Source organism: Erpetoichthys calabaricus, chromosome 4 (genome assembly GCF_900747795.2).
Source record: "Erpetoichthys calabaricus chromosome 4, fErpCal1.3, whole genome shotgun sequence".
In the NCBI taxonomy this organism is placed as follows: Eukaryota; Metazoa; Chordata; class Cladistia; order Polypteriformes; family Polypteridae; genus Erpetoichthys; species Erpetoichthys calabaricus.
In genome coordinates this window covers 184,265,626-184,285,483 of record NC_041397.2, presented here as the reverse complement: position 1 = coordinate 184,285,483, position 19,858 = coordinate 184,265,626, and the positions used below count along the sequence as shown (strand labels likewise).

General features: G+C 37.6%; 1 protein-coding gene across 1 annotated transcript in view; it reads left to right on the top strand.

Moving 5' to 3' along the window:
* Positions 1–19,858, top strand: part of LOC114650417 (gamma-aminobutyric acid type A receptor subunit gamma3) — a 1,188,096-nt gene that overhangs the window by 948,510 nt on the left and 219,728 nt on the right. Inside the window, exon 11 of the mRNA XM_051927200.1 lies at positions 15,472–15,480. Coding sequence (XP_051783160.1) covers positions 15,472–15,480 — 9 coding nt within the window. The remainder of the gene's footprint in view (positions 1–15,471; positions 15,481–19,858) is intronic.

The following is a 19,858-nucleotide window of genomic DNA, read 5'->3' as shown; positions in this document are numbered from 1 at the left end:
TATCGCCATTTCTCAAGTAGCTTCACAAAGAGCACAACAAATACTACAAAATATCAAAAGACTACTCATTCTCCTGTCAAAAAATTCTGCAAGCTTGGATTTGTTTGCTTTTCTTCCGTTAAAGAAGTCAGCGTGATTTACATGAACTCGGACATAATATTAATACGGTCAGTACAAGTAAACTCAAGTTTAACATTTATTATTTACTGTATAAATCCAGATATAACTATGAATAGTCGAAAAATGTCATATCTGCACACTTTATTCATTTTTCATTTGATATCTGGATTCCACACACTTCATAACTTTGGAATTGCTTTCAAAGCACAACTTCTGAAATACTTTAAATGAAATTTAAAATGCCTATCTCAAAGGCCATAAAAGGCTATGAAGGAGCAATCCTATAATTAGATAAGCACACAAAATTAGTAAAGATCCACTGATTTTTTTTACATCTTTTCCCTTTTTAACTAATTCGTCAAATATCTTCTAGCTAATTCGTTGATTTTTGATCATTATCTAATCAGCTTCCCTAATTGCTCAAGTATGCACAGAACTTTCTGTAGGTTGGCTCAGATGATTCAAGTACTTTAGGGCACTTTCCAGTTTTCAAAGAACAGCCCCAAACACACGACCCCTTTAATGATATGCTGAGCATTTCAAGTTTGCTGTTTACTAAGAGTTTATTATGTAGATGTTTCTCCATATACCTCATGTTACTTAGGTCTCAAATTATGTTTAGATTTCAAATTATGTTTTCCTGTTATTTATACTGTTGCTGCATAATTTTATGTAAAATGTAGCTCTTAGAAATAGTTTAAAGAGGGCACTAAATGAATGGTAATTTCATCTGTTCTTAAGGCACACTTGTACATCATCACTAGCAAATCATCACAGTCATCAGGGAAAAAGCAAAAATGTAAAAACACAGGTGATGCAGGTGGATGACTCAAATAATGAGGTGAAAGTGCTGCAGGTTATAAAGATTTAAAAACAAATTGCAGTTAGCAAATAATCACTTGTAGCTATGCAGAAAATAAGAGACAGCAACAGTTTTTCAAGCTGTTTTTGTCCTATTTAATTTAGGGCTTGACTGATTGATGTTTATAGGTGAAAAACTGCACACAGTTCTGTGACATTTTGGTCAGGTTTGAAGAGACACATAACATATAGCATGGTGTAATGCAGCAGACATATATACCTAAACAAAGCAATGGTAACAAATAACAAGAAAAATGTATCAATAATTATACAGCAGTAATAAATGCAAAAACATTTCTTATTATTTGCTTAACACCTTTATCCAAAGTGATTTACAACATTTGAAAAATACAATTGGTTACATTTCTTTTGGTATTTTTATCAGTTGGAGCACAGGCAGGTGAATTGTCTTGCTCGTGGTCACACAGTGTCAGTAATGGTATTTAAACCCACAACCTCAGGGTTTGACATCCAAAGCCTTAACCACTATGCCACTCTGCCTGCCTGTATAAACTCAGATATAATCATACAACATACTGTATGCCAGACAAAACTAGTAACAACCAAATAATGCTGTAACGTGTCATTTCTCTGGTTATTTACTACAAGTAACAGAGCATTAATTAGTAGTGGATAAATGGCTCCCCACTCACTATATAAAAGCACTTTGAGTAGTGAGAAAAGTGTTATTTAAATGTTAAGAATTATTATTATTATTATTATCTTGCAGGTTCCTGCATATGTATGTCTCATTATTATTATTATTATTAAAGTAGTTAGTAATAGATTGGTAGTGCAGGATAATTGTTAATGCAGATGCTTGCAAATTAAAATCTTGATCATACAGATCAAGCAAATGACGGAGTTAACAATTTAATGGCTCTGTAGTAAAATCTGTTTGCAAATACACTGGCAGGACATTAGATGCTATGCAGTTGTTTGCTGGATGAATGGAAGATAAACTGTTTTTTACTAGGCTGTCTCGATTTAACCAACCACTGCTGGGCCTTTAATTCTAGAACAGTTTTTTACTAGGCTGTCTCGATTTAACCAACCACTGCTGGGCCTTTAATTCTAGAACAGACCAGTGTAAAAAACAGAGAAGGTTTGGGGTTCCACCCTGTATATTGTAATAGCTCAGAGTAGTCTTAAAGGACTGTGGCCAAAATGGGACTGATTAGGAAAGACAAGTGATAAGTTTTTTATAGGTGGTGGGGAGGAAGAGGAGTGTCCAACAGGGAACAGGCGGAAGTGAGGTCAGTAGGAGGGCATGGTCTGGAGAGGGATGTGGAACCTGGTTGGGGTTTAGATGGTCTTCCTTTCTGCAAGAGTAGGGAGAAAAGACATTAGTGCACTTCGTCAACCCCTCAGTTAAGCCCATTGACTGCCTCAAATGCTATCATGTATGACACCAGCCTCAAAGCCCGATAGCCTTAATGAAAACTGAAACCAATGCTTTGTTCAAATATGCCTCCTTAAGCACTAGATTGGTTGTGATTTTGTTTCTTTTCTGTTAAATATTTAAATTCCCGCATTATATGATTATTTTCAGTCCATTTCTCCCTAATTTTGTTATAATTACAGTGACCCCATTTTGTGAGGTTTTTCCAGTGGCCGCAGTCATGTTGTTTGTTGTGACAACGTCTTTCCTAATCACGCATGCATACATTGTTGCTATGTTTGATGTCATCATAATCATGTTATCCCATTTTAAAATACAGTTGGTGCTTGTCATTCTTCCATCTATTGGATCAAAAAAGCCTCCTGATTGCAACATTAGGCTTGCGTTGGTGACTGTTTCAAAAAATGGACAAAGGACATGTATAAAATCTGCATCAGTACAGCAGTGGATACTAGACATACCTTTGTTACTGTATTAACTATATGTTGAATTTCATTATTTACATTTTTCTGTTACACGTAATAACATTTTTCTTGTTGAAAAAGCATAACGCTAAGGATAAAGAACTTTAAAGGTAATTGGCGAGGCAAGAAGGTGCAGCACTTTTACCTTTTACCTTTACTTTGCAAAATAATTGAGAAGAACGGGTACATGTTGTAACAAGTCTTTATTGCAGACGAGTCTGGGATTCACTGGAAGACAATGCCAAATAAATCCTATGTTACCCGAGAGGAAAAACGCATGCCAGGATTTAAAGCAAACAATGATATGATTGATATTTTTATTTTGTGCAAATGCAGCAGTCATTATAATCAAAAATATTGTACTTTGCCATTACAGAAACCTGAGAGCTTTAACAGGAAAAAGTACAGGTGAACTCTCAACGTAATGGCAGACTAATAAAAAAGTGTGGGTAAGACAAAAATGATGAATGGATGGGTTTAAACATTACTGTTTACCTGAAACTTTACCTGAGCTCTTTTAAGAGAGGGGTCCATTGGACAACTCCCCATACATACTGTAAAATAAATTTCAAGGTGCCAATAAGGTGCATTTATTAAGAATGAGGAGAATGAGAACCTGATAACCTTGGAACAACATAAGTACAAGCAGACAATAAAAATCTTCCTGCCACACACTGTCTTCCCGCATGGATATTGAACCCCTGTCTCATAACTGGGTTGTTTCAAACACTTACAAATCTTTCAATTACTGTAATAGCGCTCTTTTGACTCTCTTACTGTGTTTTGGCCTCATTTCTAGTGTCAAGGACCCCTTTGCCCAACTGTAAACACACTGTGTTCTGATGAGGGATGGCATTTGAATCACAGAATGAAACCACATATGAACACTGTCACAGAATCAATTCTGGGATGTGTAGAGGGTGTAAAAATTCTTTGGGCAACCAAGCAACAGTAACATTTATTATTCTTTGAGACTACTGTTCCCCTAAAATCTGCTCTGCTTTATATGTTCCACGAGTAAAAGGTGCCCAAATGAGTGCATGCTGAATTGAAGCTATTGAAAGTAAAGATGAAAAAAAGCAATTAGCAAATAAGACGTACAGCTGCGTTTGCTGAAAATGTTCTGCCTCATGACAAGTGCCGGTCAAAGCCCATTTGGAGCCCTAGGCAAGGTGGACGGATGTCCTCAAACATTGTCCATAGCAGGTAGTCGGTATTATTAGACTTTGATGACCTGTTAGGAGATGGAGGGATCCCCCTTGGTGTCCAGAGCAAATGCTCCTTTAGTAGCACATATGGTGCTCCTTTGTGTATATACCATGGATTTTAAGGCACACATGCCCCTTGGTGTACAGAGATTTGCACTTTTACTTTAATAAACAGAGCCCACTCAGTATCATCAGAGTTAGTCGACCAAGTTGGACCCCCTCAGTGTCTGGAGCACATATTTATTTCATAAATTACATCACTAACATGAAAGTGCCCTAGGTGGCTGCATGTGGCGCCTAATGGATTGACTGGCTCTGCTCACAAATTTATTTTTTACTAATAGAAAAATAGCTGACAAAATCCAGGGGTGACACTAATACTCATGTTAGAAACTGACTCAAATTTGATCTTAGCAAAATAAACATGAGAATATGTAGCTTTTATTTTCTTCTATACTGTAGGTGATATTTGGTTTTTGCTATAAGTTTAGCCATATTACAGGTACAAGCGGAAAATCTTTTGATGTAGGAATGAATGGTGCGCTGTCATCCTTTGGTATTTAAATGCTCCATTGCTTTGCAATGATTAGCTGCCATGTACTTCCAGTTACTAATGATGTTTCTTTTTGCATAGTTGAAATCTTACTGAGAAGAATTTTGCTTGGTTTCTACACCACAATTCTCACATAGTTCTTGTAAGATTTCTAATAGTAAAGTGTATCAAACAACAATTATTCTTTTGCTAAAACAGCTTTTTAGGTTACATGTTCACATAAGCCAACCCTAAATAGGATGCCAAACTACACTGGGCACACATGCATACACACTTACACCTACACTCCCATTCATACTGAACTAATATAAAATTATTAATCAACCTTTTTGGAATGTTGATGGAAATCAGAGCACCTGGTGGACACTTTCATATACACCAGGAGAATCTGAAATCTCCAAAAGAGCTTCTTGCGATATTCAAAATAACTGAGTTTTTTGTTTCCCTCTCCATTATTGTGAATGACTCTTTATCCACATTTTTCTTGTGTGATGAATGAGATAATGTGGCATCATTAATATTCATGTCTGCAGATCTATGTACCTACCTTAAAATAGCTATTCATACAATAACAATAAAATGCAAGAGTATGCAACATACTAAGCCTTCTGTAGTATTTCTTGTAAATTGCTATGCAAGTGGGAAGCCTGGTGGTACAGTGTGTAATGCTGCCATTTCTTTGATCCAGGTTTCTGGTTTCAGTTCCCAAACCTTGACATTTTTTTCCATAAGCCAGGTATTCTAAGGAAAGACTCCAGATATCTGCTATATTACATGTTCTTATAACAGCTACTTGTTTTTGTTTCATTTTGTATCATTAGTTTGTTTTAATCAATGTCAAATATACAATTTCAGTTCAGACGCTGTTGTGTTCAGCTATAAATAGTGCTGATCAGTGAAATTCGCCAAAGCATCGAGTATGCTATGTTCACCGGAGCTATGTTTTCCAAGCATCCCACAATGTTTTGCAAGGTTAGTGTGACATCACACTCTCTAGTAGCGATGCACACAACTTTCACGCATGCCTACTATAAGAACATTGCCGACATGACCATCTCTGGATCACAAGCATACTAGGCAAAAAAAATAGTGTTTCTACTACTAAGATGCGCTGAAACCATCCAGTCTCTGGAGGTACCCTTGAGCCAGTAGCCAGAAGACTGTGGTGGGGTAGCTTTGGGATTCACTGTGGATACAGGTTAGAGATGCCCTTTTCCTATTGTACTGTTCCAGTGGGACATATCGGCCTGGAACAATGGTAGTGAAGCTGCTGGAGTCATACAGGGCGAGAAAAGCGTGCCCATTCAGTGTGACTGTACCCGAAAAAGGAAGCATGAGAGGGTTAGGCACAACTGCAGAACAGTGCCTACCACATGTGTAGCACCTCAGAGTCAGGGAGAATGTTTCCTTGTCATGGGGGGAGCCAGCTCTGTCTCTCTGCCTCCAGCCTCGGTCTTCAGTGCTCACGTGGGGTGGTTAGGATGATATTTGTCTGGGTGTTCGGTCAAGTTGGCAGACCGGTGTCAACCATTTCTACCAGGGCTTCCATTTCTGCCCACTGTTGTCTTCAGATGGGCCCAACGAGGTGCTCCGGGAAAGTGTGGAGGGCTTCTCTGTGTTGAATCACCACTCTTGACATCATTGGGTTTGGGTTTGGGTGGGATAGTCGACTGCTGCCTGCTCTTCAAGATCATAATAAGCTCTGTGATCCTCTCTGACAAGGAAGGGAGCGAGGAGGTGAGCCTAATCATGCTGCATCCAATGCCTCCAGGCTGCGGTCCACTCAGACATGAGTAGGTATGTCTCAACATCATCTTTCAGTCTTATTGGTACTAATAATTGTGTGGGGCCTTGAGCTTTCCAGTGTGGTGCCTCAGCCTGCTGCAGCTGTAGCTGTGCTACTTGTTCAACGAGCCTTTGTATCAGCTTTGCCAGGCTGGCAGGTTCTGCCATTCCTCTGGCCGTAATACTGCCGACTACGCCACCCATGGCCAAGTGAACGGATGACAGACAAGTTGATTGATAGTTGGGGTGCCAATTGAGTTGTCCCATTTAATATAATGCCAAAAGAAATTAATACATACATAATAAAATTCAGTCGAAGGTTGTCAGTGCTTCAGGAACTCCGTCTCGTAGGTTGTCCATCAGCCAAGTGACAGTCTCCTTCAAATGACCCAGGTTCTTAAGGGCAACGTACCGAAAGGGGTTGAGTCAAGTGCCCTTGTTGGGCAACTTCGTGCTGCTACAAGGAAGAAAGAAGAGAATATCTTTAGCGATAGCACCCTCTCCCCTCCCAGCAGGTTATTACATACCTTGGACGAGCTTAGGAAGAGATCCTCAAACGTGCATGTGTGACATGGATCCACTTTGCAACAACATGGGTTTGAATATAATTTGAAAGATAAACAAACTGCGTATGAGTCATACCCCAAATATTAGTTATGGAGTATGTACACTGCTCCAGTTGAGAACAGTAGGCTTTTTTAGATTCCTGGGAATTGCCACTAATAGAGAATGATGCTTAGCTGTTGTCATGATTGTGGATGCTTGCACAGTACATTAAAAGTTTTTTGTACTCTCTTTAGTATGGAGTTTTCGGTTATGGTTTATTTAAGATTTTTTACAGTTGTCTCTGAATAAATAAATTTGATTCATTATTATCTTCATTGATGCCTCAACACTATCTTTGTTTTTGTATGTGTGCCACAAGGTTTGGGTCATTTCAGTAAGACGGGTGATAGGTAGCTAAGATGGAGTGATGGAAATCACAAAAGGATTATTTCATGACAACAACCGGCTGTAGTTAAACCAATGCAACACTTCCATTATGGTACAAGTTCCTGGATATCTTTAAAAAGAGTGTTCAGAGTTGTCCCGGTAACAAATTTCTGCACATTTTCTGACTTAAAGTTTGTTTAGCATTTTGGTTTTTTGGCAGCTTTCTGGCTTGCCCCAAGCATTTTAGACTTTGTTTTCTTATTCATCTCCTGGGGCCTCATGTATAACGCCGTGCGTAGAACTCACACTATAGCATGGCGTAAGCACAAAAGTGGGAATGTGCGTACGCACAGAAAAAACCAGATGCAGGAATCTGTACGTACGCAAACTTTCACGTTCTTCCACTACATAAATCCCGATCAGCGTGAAAAGTAACATACGTGCACGTGCCTTCTGTCCCGCCCCAACTCCTCCCAGAATTACACCTCTTTGAATATGCAAATCAATATAAATAGCCTTCTGATAAAAGACAATGGGAAAAGCATGGGGGGAAATATAAGAATTTCAGCGACTACCAAGTGGAGGCAAAGGAAAAACGAACTATTTGTTGGTTTAAACAGTGGTATAATCAACAAAAGGAAGTTGATCGAGTGACAGAGTGTCGGAGAAACTCGAAGGCTCAAGTTCACAAAGTCGCACAGTGCCCGAAATAAAAAAGAAATCACATATCAAAGTCGCCGTGAAAAGGCGAGTCGTAGCCCACCGTCTGAGTGTCATATGAAAGCTTATTAGGGTACAGACAAAAAAAAAAATAGGCACACAGTGGGTAAAAAAGCACGAAATGTCAACTTTAATCTCGAAATTTCCACTTTAATCACGTAGTTTATTTTGCCATTAAAATAGAACATCATAAACTTCATCTTAAAATCATTTAATTTACTAGTTTCTCAAATCCCATTGTAACTAAAGTGGCACATTAAATGCTTTGTTCCGTATTTGATCTTCTATGTGCTCTACATGTGTGAATTACTACCTGCTTTTTAAATGGGCTTTCTCTTTCTCCGACAGGACACATAATCCATTACATTCATGATATTACATCTCTCTGAATAATTAAAATACTGAGATGTATACGTGATATCTTTTTCATGATGATAGGAATGAAAGCATGTTATTAAACATGGAAACACGGTGGCGCAGTGCTTGTTCATGTCTCACGCAAGAGGCTTGCGGCGCCATGCGTGACCTTCGATGAAATAATTTATTACAGAAGTACTGTCTCTTTCAAACGTATTAACCTCCAATTCCTGTCCTTACTTTTCTTCTTCCAAAAACCCAATCGCTGCACAATCAGCTATATAGACGTGAAGCCATCTGTAAGCTTAAAACGCCGATTCTTCAAAACTTTTAAGGAACATTGAAATATCTTCGTAGTACATGTTTAATTATTATATCCGTCTATCCTTCCAGTGTCGCGTCAGCACCAGCAAGAATACAATGCAGTGCAGGAACAATTACTGAACTAGGTAGCGCTGCGGCACCATGTCCTCACATGTTTAATTATTAACAATACAGATTATTTAAATGAAGTTAAAGTTTTATCTGTATAATATAATCAACATATTTTGCTGCATTTCATCTTAAAAATGAATACCATCGTCATATGTAAATATGCGCTTTATAAAGTGGCGCAGGTTGTGCAATATTATAACTGTATCCCAAGTTTACAGTGAGGTGATTGTACTTATAAGTACAAACAGTTCTACAAGGAGCACTTGATGGACGATTTAGTGCGTTTATAGTTCTTGGGATGAAACTGTTTCTAAACCGCAAAGTCCGTACAGGGAAGTCTCTAAAGTGTTTTGCTGTGGCTCAGGCAGCGTCTGCTTCATGCTGTGTACTGATAATTCTCTTTCCGATTAGCTGCTGCTGTGATTTCCCACTCAGATACAGTGATATAAATACTCTGAGTGGTGCAGTGAGAATAATATGGAAAAAGATGATCTGCTGTTACAACCCTTAACTGGAGCAGCTGAAAGAAGAAGAAGATGCAGTGAGAGTTACAACGCTAAAGCAGTTATGGTATTTGGAATACTATGGCTATTCCCTGGACCATTATATTGCTGCAGGTTAATTACAATCAGATGCATTACACTAATAAACAATATGCAGTTAGTTTCAGTGTATTTATAAAGCCGCGCCAGGAATGTGGATCTAAGAAAGAAAGGGTGATCACACAGGAACAGTAGCACTGCTTTGACGCTGGGTGCCGCCAGTCTGCAAAACCGGGCGGATAAATTACGTACGCCAAGGTATGAGTTACCGTGGAAATGTGCGTGGCTTTACACCAAGTTTAGGTTTTATACATTGCGATTTGAGTGTGGAAACGTTCGTACGCAACATTTCTGTGCGTATGCACCGTTTATACATGAGGCCCCTGGTCCATCCATTCTCCCTTTCCTCAGCTTTGTCTTTACTGAATGAGACAGTATAGCTATTACAGGGTTCTTTTCTTTTCTGATTACTGTCTCAACTCTGAAGTGGAGCAGCTTCCTTTATACTGGACCTGGGAGTTCTTGCTTTGCTATTGCATTGCATCCAGAAAGCATTTCTGGGTCAGGTGGAACCTCCCCATGATAGGAGAGTCTGTCTCCAGTAGCTGTCCCTAGCGGAACCCAAGGACCCCAACAGGGCTTCCCACCAAAACTTCAACTCCTATGCAGCCCTGCAAGTGTCCAAATGGGATGCATTCTTGAGGGGAATCACACATTCCTACAAAGCAGTCTTCCCCTGTCCATCCATCCATTCTAATCGCCTCCCAATTTGAAAAAGTACCACTAACCAACCTGGTCCACCCGCAACCTTTTATTAAACAGGTCCCCAGGCCAGGTAAGGAACTATTCATCCCAGCCAGTATGCCAGGTAAGCCATGTTGTCTATTACAGAATTTAGATTATGATCTGTTTTTCTGTTTTGTTAATTTATGATATATGCTATATAGGACATTCTGAGCGGTAGCACTGCTGCCTTGCAACAAGGAGACTGTAGTTCAAGCCTTGAATACTCCCTGTGTTTCCTCCTACAGTCCAAAGACAAGCTACAAAGCTAAACTGGAACCTGTTGTGTGTGTGTGAGTGTGCGTGTGCATGTGTGTGTGTTGTTAACTCTGCGATGGCTGGTGCTGTTTTGTGGGATTGTTTATGCCTTGCACCCAATGCTTGCTGGGATAGGCACCAGCTCCCCTGCAACCCTGCTCCCTGGAAAATGAATGGATTGCTAAATGGTACTATATATGTTTTGGATTTGAACTTGTTATTTGTGCATCAATGAATATTAATGGTTAAGTTGAAGTAAAAATTCCATTGTATTTGTCATATACAATGAATAACCATACTGTATAAACAAAAATTAATTATCTTATACAGTATCACCACATTGATCACAAAATTAGGCTTTGGGTCCTTCTCATGGCAGGCAGCAACACAAGCGTGTACCTCATGACAGGCAGTGAGGCAGACATGTACCATGGATGATGTCCTTCTCATGGCTGGTAGCGATGTGGCTTTGCACCTTACAGGAAGTAGAAACACTGACACACTGTGTCTGACAGGAACACCACAGTGAGGCTTCGGGTCATGGATGTGTGCCGTGGCTGACAGGAAAGGAACGATTAACTCCATAAAGTATGCACATTATACAGGCTTCACTAATAGTCAACTCCAAGATAATGACACTGATGGACAAAGTGATATGGCCAAAGTACAATAGTGCCGAACAACGCTGTAATCGAGATATGCAGTGATCGACACAGTGCCATGGCAAAAAGAACAACGGTGACAAACAGTTATGTAATAGGAAAGTGCAGTGCTTAAAAAGTGATATGGCAGAAAGAAAAGTGGTGTCAGGCTGAAGGTCAGCATGTCTCCTGGTACGTATTTTTATTTTTGTGTCTCTTTCTCCTTTCCTTTAAGTTTTGTAAGAAAGGTCTAAAAGACAAAGCACTTAATATTTTTCACAACTTTTTTGGTTCAGACCTGAAGCGATGTGATAGGTGGCCATATTAATATTTTTATCAGTTAAGTGCATCAGTAAAGGGCCAGTACAGTAATCCCTCCTCCATCGCGGGGGTTGCGTTCCAGAGCCACCCGCGAAATAAGAAATTCCGCGAAGTAGAAACCATATGTTTATATGGTTATTTTTATATTGTCATGCTTGGGTCACAGATTTGCGCAGAAACACAGGAGGTTGTAGAGAGACAGGAACGTTATTCAAACACTGCAAACAAACATTTGTCTCTTTTTCAAAAGTTTAAACTGTGCTCCATGACAAGACAGAGATGACAGTTCTGTCTCACAATTAAAAGAATGCAAACATATCTTCCTCTTCAAAGGAGTGGGCATCAGGAGCAGAGCATGTCAGAAACAGAGAGCAAAGCAAACAGATCAATAGGGCTGTTTGGCTTTTAAGTATGCGAAGCACCGCCGGTACAAAGCTGTTGAAGGTGGCAGCTCACACCCCCTCCGTCAGGAGCAGGGAGAGAGAGAGAGAGAGAGAGACTGAGAAAAACAAAGTCAAAAATCAATACGTGCCCTTTGAGCTTTTAAGTATGAGAAGCACCGTGCAGCATACTTAAAAGCTGCACACAGAAGGTAGCAACGTGAAGATAATCTTTCAGCATTTTTAGACGAGCGTCCGTTATCGTCTAGGTGTGCAAACAGCCCCCCTGCTCACACCCCCTACATCAGGATCACAGATAGTCAGCGCAAGAGAGAGAAAGAAAAGAAAGTTGGGTAGCTTCTCAGCCATCTGCCAATAGCGTTCCTTGTATGAAATCAACTGGGCAAACCAACTGAGGAAGCATGTACCAGAAATTAAAAGACCCATTGTCCTCAGAAATCCGCGAACCAGCAAAAAAATCCGCGATATATATTTAAATATGCTTACATATAAAATCCGCGATAGAGTGAAGCCGCGAAAGGCGAAGCGCGATATAGCGAGGGATCACTGTATATGCAATAGGAAAGTCTCCTAGTAAATACAGTGTAGTTGGTATGGTCTAAATGTTTATGAAGAACATGCAGGACTGGACTTCATTTACAAATAATGTGGCAGGTTACTTGCATTTTGAAATGCCTGTTTATGTCTGTCTCTAGGGGGGTCTGCATGTATTTACAGTGTCTGCATGGTCTTCTCCTATTACTCTAGTTTTTTTCCAACATCCTAAAGACACATTTTTTATGTTAAATGTGACTGTAAATGTGTCCTATATGAGTGTGTGTGTGAATAGTCTGCGATGGCTAAGACCTCTTACCAGAATTGGTACCGCATATGTGCCTGATGCAGCTGCGTCACACTTCAGTCCCTGCAACCCTGAACAAAATGGCCTTTTAATTTTTTTTAAAACTCTTTTAATTAAACACAACAAAAATTATCAACTTTCATGTTAGTAGCTTCTTTCTAAATTCTGAACAAGGACACCTGAACTTACTATTCTAAAATCCAGACAGGAATGGAAGGCCTGCAACATATGTACAAATATGATGCTGGTGACATCATGCATATGATAACACTACAGATGGTATAGCAACACGTTATACTTGGGATGCCCAATAATGTGATTAAGCTTAAACGTTCTTTTTACTATCTAAAATATAGTGCAGAAAGGAGATGTAAGAAACAAGCTCCTGACCCACAGAAACCAGAAAACTAGATTTTACTTCTGAAAATGTTCCCCCAATCTACCCTGAAGAAGGTATAAAGATAAGTTTTTTCTTTCAATAATAAAAAAAAAACTAGACACTATTACCTTATTGTGAGGTATTGTAAGATAAGGTATAATTTCCTCATGATTTGTTATTTCCCTAGTCAAGAAAGATCTGTAAATATCTTTTATATAAAGATTTTTAATAGATTTTTAATTGATCTATTTATCTTAATTTCACTGTTTTTAAGTGACAGTTATTTTATTTATTCTGGTAACAATCTGAATTTACCAAATTCCATACCCCAGCCCATATGACAATACTGCATTAAGCATATGCTGCAGTCAAAAACACAAGACAAAAAGCACAGAAATACTGAACAAGCCATGCAAAACAAATGACATGTCAATTGAATTTGCACTCAGTCTTAGTCTGACTTGCTATTTACTGAAAGGATTGACTTGAATTATGGTGATATTAATTCCAGCATGACAAAAAATGAACCTTGCATCATTTGTAATTGCTGCTTGACAGTGCAAAAAGCTTGTTTTGAATGGAAAAAAAATGATGGTGTTTCATAACCTCAGCATTATTTTATTGACTTGTGAAGCCAGCCATAGTTTTCCCGATTTTTATTTCAATGTAGTTGTATGGATTTGATTGGGTGCAAATTAACTTTTTTAGTAATGTGTAGTTTTCCTGCCTCTTTTTTAAGAATGTAAATTTCCAGTGTAATGTTTGTTGTGTAGATATAATCTCTTCATATTCAGAATGATGATTCACCCTTGATAAATTTAAATGGCCTGTGCTGCACTTAAGAAGTGCAATTATTGCAGGGCAATATTCAGAGAAGAATTGTTCACTTCACTGAGCTGGAAGAAAAACTGTATACACATATTAAGGTTCACTTCACAGCTTCACCTTTAGAATGTTGTTATTTTATATTCAGTGTAAATTTACAACCTTAGATGGCATGTTTTTAAAAACAAAGGTTTGCTTTTAATATGCATGCACTTGAATAATTCATCTGTTTTCTGAACCTGCTTTCTCTAGTGCGGGGTTGTCATTAGCCTCAACCTACAGTATTCAAGGGGCTTGAACTCATGTACACACCAACACTGACTCAAGTTAGGCCAATTTGGAGTTATCAATGAGCATGTCTTTTGACAGATGGATGAAACCGGAGTACTCACAGAAAGATGAAATGGGCATGGGTAGGGTTGTGAAACTCCGTAAAGTGACTGTACCAGGAAGTATACACTGGATTCTGGAGCGAGGAGGCAACTGTACTAACCACTACTATCTATCTATCTATCTATCTATCTATCTATCTATCTATCTATCTATCTATCTATCTATCTATCTATCTATCTATCTATCTAATAATTAAATCTTTTAACATTGTGAGCTTTTTAGAGCTGATTTAGTTACAGAGAAAACACACTTTCTGACAGAGACCAGTTTGCAAAGTGTGGGATCAGCTGGTAGGCAAGAGTCTCATATGCCACGGTGATGAAAATCTTTAAAGCTGAGTTTCTCACTATGCAATTTATTCACTCCCTAGCTAGATTTTCTATATTATATTATATTATATTATATTATATTATATTATATTATATTATATTATATTATATTATATTATATTATATGTCCCCCGCAGCTCTGCCAACATAGTAGTGAAATAGGACAAACTTTAAAAATCAATAAACTAAAAGGTATCGCTAGCTAAGCAGAGGCAAGGTACACTCCAAAATGCAGATGTAGACTGACTACCCACTCCTGACGTCATGCATCCCCCTCCCCTTGGTCTGCAGCCTCTGTTTCGGATTAGTGTGAATGTATCACTCCTGCAAGCAAACTATGATTGTTAGCGTGATGAGAGAAGTCGCAAAATCAATTGGAATGTTCAAGAAAATTCTAAAAAAAAACCCAATCTAAATCTGTTAAGTAGTTCTCTCGTTTGCTAACTAAGCGGATGTAAGATACGCCCCGAGGGTGACGAGTGAGTGAGGAGAGCACTGCTCCCTCTCCTCGGCCTGCTGCGTCTCTCTCGGATTTGCGCAAATAAATCGGTACCACAAGCAAACTATGATACTTAGCGCAATGAGAGAGGTCACAAAATAAACTGGAATGTTCAAGCAAATTACAGAAAAAACCCCAATCTAAATTCATTAAATAGTTCTCTTGTGAAGCAGACATACATACAAACAGACAAACGTTGGATTTTATATACATAGAAATTAGATTAGATTAGATTAGATAAAATTCAGATGTCTACAGCAGTAGAAACATAAAAAACAAGAATATATTCAGTCCATGCATGGTCCTGCTGCTCTATAACTCAGTAGTGCTGAACAACCAAAGAAGTTGTTATGCTTGCTGTGTGTTAAATAAAGGCTCTAATAATGTTTCTTCAAATTGAACAATAAAATGTGTTTAAAAGGCCTTTCTGGTTGTATTTTGTGCAACTCTGAACCTAAACATGACAAGATGTAAAATAATCATATTCCCCTCTGCATCTAAACACAGAATGCACAATTAATGAAGAGGGATTGAGGGATTGAGTGTGCACTATAACAAACCTTGTGAAATCCCTTAGATTTCTTGATTCCTGTTTAGTATGTGGAACACAAGCCAAACTGGGATTACAGTATGTTCAAGTGGAGTATAATAATATAATGATACATCTTTAGTTTCAGCAGGTGTCTTCATGTATGTGGTGACAGTAATGTAGTCAAAGCATTGTTTCATCTTAGTCTGCTTAAGTTCTCTAAATTCTGCATTGCAAACAATAGCCTGCACTAACAGTTCTGTACTGAAAGTGTTTTTTCATTGGCGCTCTTCTCCTTTTAGGTGTGTTTGCATATATTGCAAAAAGCACCTACTGTGATAAGCAGCTCCCAGTGGATTGACTTTGTTGAAATTTGGCACAATTATTTTTTCAAAGAATTGTGTCGGGACAATTCCATTTTAATTGAGATAGCTTGACACCAACACACTGTACACATTTTTAAACTTTTAAACATCTCCCATTGAAAAGCATTAGTGAATTTGCCAAATCATCTGTCTTAAAATAAAGGAACATTCAACTTCAACTACAAATTAGTTTACTGTTTCCATTTTACCTAGAGCTGATACTTCAACATGTACATTGTTTATATTCTTTTTTTTCAGTTGTTCGACAGACACTCTAGAAGGCAAAGCAGCAAAACACTTTCAGTCATGCACATTGAAAGTAAAGGAAGTACAACTCACAGCATGACATGGGATGGAGAAGGGTCAGGTGTAGGCAGGGATGCCCGAGAGATACCATACAAGAAAGATACAATGTGAGATGTGTATTTAATTATTTGATTCCCCAATACGATATTCTTTCTTTATTCAATACAGTAGTAATGAAATTGTTTATTTACTCATCAAGTAAGTACTGCCCTATACAACATGAATCCAGAGGCAGGTCTCACTTCTTCCTAACAGTCTGGCTAATTCCTCGGCCCTATTTCGCACTTGTCCCTGCAGTTACGCTGTGTCTTGCATGAACATACTAACAATAACTCAGTTCTCCTGCTATTTGAAATTGAGTGACATGGCGTTTATATTCATAAAAGAAAACAATAAAGGCAAATTAGCTAATTTAGAAATGCATGAAAGATGGCTTGGTGACACTTTTTGCTACAGTGATTAAACATTCATTGAGTTTTTTTCTATTACTCTAAAAACAAGCACATGGCTGTATTATCTAAAGATTAGAATGATTCAATATTTCCCTTGCAGTGTAATTTATCAGCAAGTACCACAATGATCATGTTTGGATGCAGCCAACAATATTAGCATGAGACTTCAGCACAGAGTTAAAACTGATTTGAAAAAAACGTTTGAAAGTTTTTCGTTTAACAGATTTGAACTACAATTAGACACAGACATTCAAAAATAGCACAAGAATATTTTCATCACTTTTGATGTGGTCTAGTGTCTATGAATGTAAGTTCAGTTAGTTGATAGTGTAAAATGGTATAAAAAAAACATGTTTTATGTACTCTAATAAGTTTGTCTTAAATTACCAAAGTTCTGCAGCTTTTAGTTTGCATCATAGGATGATTCAGGCAAGAATGTGATGCATGTTCCAAATAATTTCACAGACCAAATATCTTCATTTTAAAAGATTTAGTAAAATTCAAAGCAAAACAATTCATACAAAAAATAGGGAAAAATGTTATATTAAAGAAAGAAAAAGTTATTGTTTAAGAAAAGTTCTGTTTAAGGCTTATTTATCTTGTTTCACTTCTCTAAGTTTGGTCATACATTCATACTTTAGGCACATTAAGTACAGTATAAAACTGTATGCCATCTTCTATTTGCAAGCTTGTCTAACAGTCCATGCTAGCAATAAGGCTATTTCCTAACTGGCTTAACGAACACTCAGTTTTTACAGATAAAGCAAAGGAAGTTTTATTTCATATTAACTTTTAGACGGTAAAAGACTACACCATAATCTAAGTAGCTATGAGAAAATTATATTCTATTGCTGAAATTAAGCAATTCTAACATTAACATTAAACATTCTGAGATTGGCTTTTACAATTAAATTCTGTTATCACTAATATTTTTGAATATGACTCACAGTTACAAAAATATGCAATCAACAAAACTGTGATAACAAACTCTTTTGATGAAGTGATTCGAAATATTTTAAAACTGCTTCAACGGTAACACTTTAGTTTAGGTATGTACAAACGCATCTAATACTCATTTAGTTTTGTGCAACAAGGCATTAAGAAAGGGTTCTTTTACTATTAATTATGATTATAAAGCATTACTAAGGTGGTTATTCAGTGTGACATTTGATATGCTGGTAAAATTGCTTATCAATATTAAGGATTCACAGTTGTTAAAATGAAGCATGCAATATCAAGAGACATATGTCTCATTTAAACCAGCATTTATTTTATTTTAGTAGGCCATATTTCACAGATGAATATCTACTTTACTGATGCTTTTTAAGCGTATCATCACCCAAAATACCCTTTGTTAAAGTCTTGTTACATAAGACTAAATGTGTAATAGATGCATTTTTGAAGTAATCTAAATTAAAGTGTTACCGCTTTTTTGCTTCAAACATGCACCTGAATGTTATGTTACATCATGTCAATGTCAGTGTCAATTTATTTATATAGCACATTTCAAAACAACTGCCATTGAGCCAAAGTGCTATACAATAAAAAGTATAAATAATACAAAACACACATAATGTAAAAACACATAATCGAACTAAACAGAAAATGCCATGGAATAAAAATGAGTTTTTAGCCTACTCTTACACACAGTCTGTGATGATGACATCCTTATACAAACAGATAAGCTGTTCCACATCTTCGGAGCAACACAGGCGAAAGATCCATCCCCCCTCAGCTTTCAAGTAGTACATGGAGTGGTGAGCAAGAGCTGATCGGCAGATCTAAGGGTATTAAAATGTTAACAATGTAGGGAGGAGTACTAACATTAAAATTTTAAAATTACAAATTTGTCAATAATTTTTCAAAACAGTGGGGTCCAAATTGGGCTTTTTTAACAGTAGTTTAACAACCGCACACTTAATATAATGAGGGACAGCCCCAGATAAAAGACTATTATTTATAATGTCTTGTAATAAGAACGACCCAGAGACATTGGGAAGGTTTGGGGCAGCCACCCATATAATATTTCCCGGCTGCAAAATTGATTAAACAGAACAGACATGTTCACACGACTGAGTCCAAAACAGAACTGATCCTTGTCTTTAAGATGGCGGATTTTATTTATTTATTTTTTTTTATTTTATTAATTTTCATTGTAATCATTCCATACAAATAGATCAATTTATAACCCAACAAAATTGAAGACAAATCAAACCCCACCCCTGAGAAGGAGAGCTTAGCCGAAGGAGAATTGCTTAGGGCTTTTTAATAAGGCAACATTAAACAAAAGAAAGGGAGAAGTAAATATATATGTAAATAAGAGATGGAGAAGGGAATTAAATGCGGTAATAGTTATTTCTCTTATTCTAAAATAATATTGATTAAATCCTGCCAGGTTTTGAAAACATTTTGTACAGATCCTCTAACTGAGAATTTGATTTTTTCCAATTTCAAATAATATAAAACATCGGTTTCCCACTGACTTATCAGAGGAGAATTAGGATTCTTCCAATTTAACAAAATAAGTCTGCGTGCCAAAAGTGTAGTGAATGCAATCACCGTTTGCTTGTCCTTCTCCACTTCAAGTCCGTCTGGAAGAACACCAAACACAGCTGTTAATGGGTTAGGAGGGATTGTGATACCAAGGCTGTCTGAAAGGCACTTAAAAATTTTGGTCCAAAATGATGTTAGTTGGGTGCAGGCCCAGAACATGTGACCCAGTGAGGCAGGAGCTTGGTTGCAGCGTTCGCAGGTTGGATCTTGCCCTGGAAACATTTTGGACAGTTTTAAGTGAGACAGATGAGCTCGATATATAATTTTTAGTTGAATAATTCTATGCTTTGCGCATATGGAACTCGAGTGAATTCTCTGCTTTGCTACCTTCCAGTCCTTTTCTGATATATTGATTAAGAGATCTTCTTCCCAATGTCCTCTTGGACCTTTGAAAGGTAGGGACTCTAATAAGATTTTATATAATGCGGAAATAGTGTTTAATTCCTCGAAATTGAGCAGTATTTTTTCCAGCATTGTGGAGGGTGTGAGGTCGGGGAAATCGGCAATTTCTGTTTAACAAAATTTCTAATTTGAAGATAGTGAAAGAAATGTGTAGCTGGGAGGTTGAATTTTGAACGTAATTGTTCAAAAGATGTAAATATG